Below are 2,834 nucleotides of genomic sequence, written 5' to 3' on the forward strand. Positions count from 1 at the left end.
CCTACCAGTGTGTATGATAATGAGTCTTTATTGATCACGTATACATTGCAGCACAGCGATTCAATTCTTTTCTTCGCATACCCCAGCATGTTAGGAAGTTGGGGTCAGAGTGCAGGGTCAGCCATGATACAGCGCCCCTTGGAGCAGAGAGGGTTAAGGGCTTTGCCCATGGTCCTAGCAGTGGCAGCCTGGCAGTGCTGGGGCTTGAACCCGTGATCCCTGAATATAGTTATATTTAACTATGGCTTACATTTACATATGAAAAATATTACATTATATTTTACATAGCACAAGTGAAGAACATAAACGTGTACAGATATTACTCTTCTGAAAACTTCCAAAAGCAAAGATTGGTGAGGATTATCTAGGAGAAACACGTCGTCCACTAGATGGCCTTTAAACCCATCTTTAATTTTAGAAAGCATAAAAATGCTCAGAAAGTTTTATTTTACCAGTGGTTTTCAAAGTGGGGGCCTCAACAATTTGGTGTGAAAAATAAATAAATACAAGATTTTTAAATTTTTTATTTTATTTATTTAATTTAAAAAAAAACAACATTTTTTCAAACAACCACACACACACACACACACACACACACACAATCAATTCCTAATGTAATGTAATTATTAATAATAAAAAAGGAGAAGTCTGTATTTGAATGTGTTTAAAAGACATCTTGCAAAAGGGGGGCCTCGGTCAAATGTTAATGCCATTTGGGGGGCCTTGCCCTGGAAAAGTTTGGGAACCCCTGCATTACATTACATTACATTACGTTACGTTACAGACTTTTATTTTGAAATCTGTGCCCGCTCGTTTCACACAGTGCTCGGGTTGCCTCGGTAACCGGAAACGACGCCTCGGGAAGCCTAGAGAAAGCAGGGATCTCTGATTTACGGCGTCATTTATCGCTCATACGCGACTTATAATCTTTACAATCTGCAGCAGATAAAACAGCAGCAAAAACAGCAGCAAGGTAATCTTTAATCAAACACTCACACGGAGTTCTACCTTTACACCCTGCTTCATTTTAACCACGGGTTTTCTACAGCAGGCCCGCTCAGTCTGGCCGTGTTCCAATTCCCCATTTAATCCCTAGATAAGTGCACTATATAGCTGTAACCTAGCGGCGCTGTGCATCCTACATATTGCACTACGTGTCTTATACAACGGTGATTTGTATACATTAGCAGGGATGGATTAGCGAGGAAAGAGTGCAGTGTTTGAGATATAAAGTTAAATAGTTATTCCTCTTTATTTATTTTATTTGAGAAATAGTATTATTTCTGTGATTGGTTGGTTACATTACCCCTCTGCTCTGTGTTGTGTGTGTTATTAAAGGGGTAATAGAGGTATTAAAGGGGATGGCTGTGTATTTTGATCACCGTATTGATGCACCGGAGAGTCACGGCGAGACGACTCTTATCACGTGGCACTCTACTCAGCCCTTATTGGCTGTCGGCTCCTTTAATCCCGCCTCCGGAGGCTGTGTAGACATTTACTTGCAACAGGTGAGGTTAAAAGGGATAAACATTTACCTGCGGGTTTGTCAGGACACCTGAACTCATTTGTGTGTGTGTATGTGTGTGTGTATGTGTGTGTGGTTTCAGGGCGAGCGTGTGGAGCTGTGTCATGTGGAGCGTGTGTGTGCGCCGGTGCTGTTGCGTTGGCATCCCAGTAAACCGGTGCTGGCTGTGGGCTGGGAGATGGGAGAAACCCTGCTGCTCACACACCCACACGGAGAACACACACCCCTGCCCAACAACACACACACCGCCCGCATCACACTGCTGGAGTGGAGCTGCAGCGGAGCCAGAATGGTCACAGGGGATCAGGTCCACACACACACACACACACACACACACACACACACACACCCCTTCACATACATACACACACACACCCCTTCACATACATACACACACACACCCCTTCACATACACACACACACACACACACCTTCACATACACACACACACACACCTTCACATACACACACACACACACACACACACACCTTCACATACACACACACACACACACACCTTCACATACACACACACACACACACACACACACACCTTCACATACACACACACACACACACCTTCACATACACACACACACACACACCTTCACATACACACACACACACACACACCTTCACATACACACACACACACACACACCTTCACATACCCACACACACACACACCTTCACATACACACACACACCTTCACATACACACACACACACACACACACACACACCTTCACATACACACACCTTCACATACACACACACACACTTTCACATACACACACCTTCACATACACACACACACACACCTTCACATACACACACACACACACACCTTCACATACACACACACACACACCTTCACATACACACACACACCTTCACATGCATACACACACACACACCTTCACATGCATACACACACACACACCTTCACATACACACACCTTCACATACACACACCTTCACATACACACACACACACACACACCTTCACACACATTCACACACACACACACCTTCACATACACACACACACACCTTCACATACACACACACACCTTCACATACACCACACACACACACACACACACCTTCACATACACACACACACCTTCACATACACACACACACACCACACACACACACACCTTCACATACACACACACACACACCTTCACACACACACACACACACCACACACACCTCACATACACACACCTTCACACACACACACACACACACACACACACACACCTTCACATACACACACACACACACACCTTCACATACACAC

The 2,834-nt window shown here is 44.6% G+C and overlaps 1 protein-coding gene across 2 annotated transcripts in view; it reads left to right on the forward strand.

Moving 5' to 3' along the window:
* The first annotated feature begins 835 nt into the window (after positions 1-835).
* ift140 (intraflagellar transport 140 homolog (Chlamydomonas)) overlaps positions 836-2,834 on the forward strand; it is a 60,855-nt gene continuing 58,856 nt past the window's right edge. For both annotated transcript variants that reach the window (XM_053637073.1, XM_053637082.1), the window contains exons 1-3: positions 836-973; positions 1,339-1,508; positions 1,608-1,832. In XM_053637073.1, the coding sequence (XP_053493048.1) occupies positions 1,362-1,508; positions 1,608-1,832 (372 nt within the window). In that variant the 5' untranslated portion in view covers positions 836-973; positions 1,339-1,361. The remainder of the gene's footprint in view (positions 974-1,338; positions 1,509-1,607; positions 1,833-2,834) is intronic.

The sequence above is a fragment of the Ictalurus furcatus genome, chromosome 1 (assembly GCF_023375685.1).
Source record: "Ictalurus furcatus strain D&B chromosome 1, Billie_1.0, whole genome shotgun sequence".
Taxonomy (NCBI): Eukaryota; Metazoa; Chordata; class Actinopteri; order Siluriformes; family Ictaluridae; genus Ictalurus; species Ictalurus furcatus.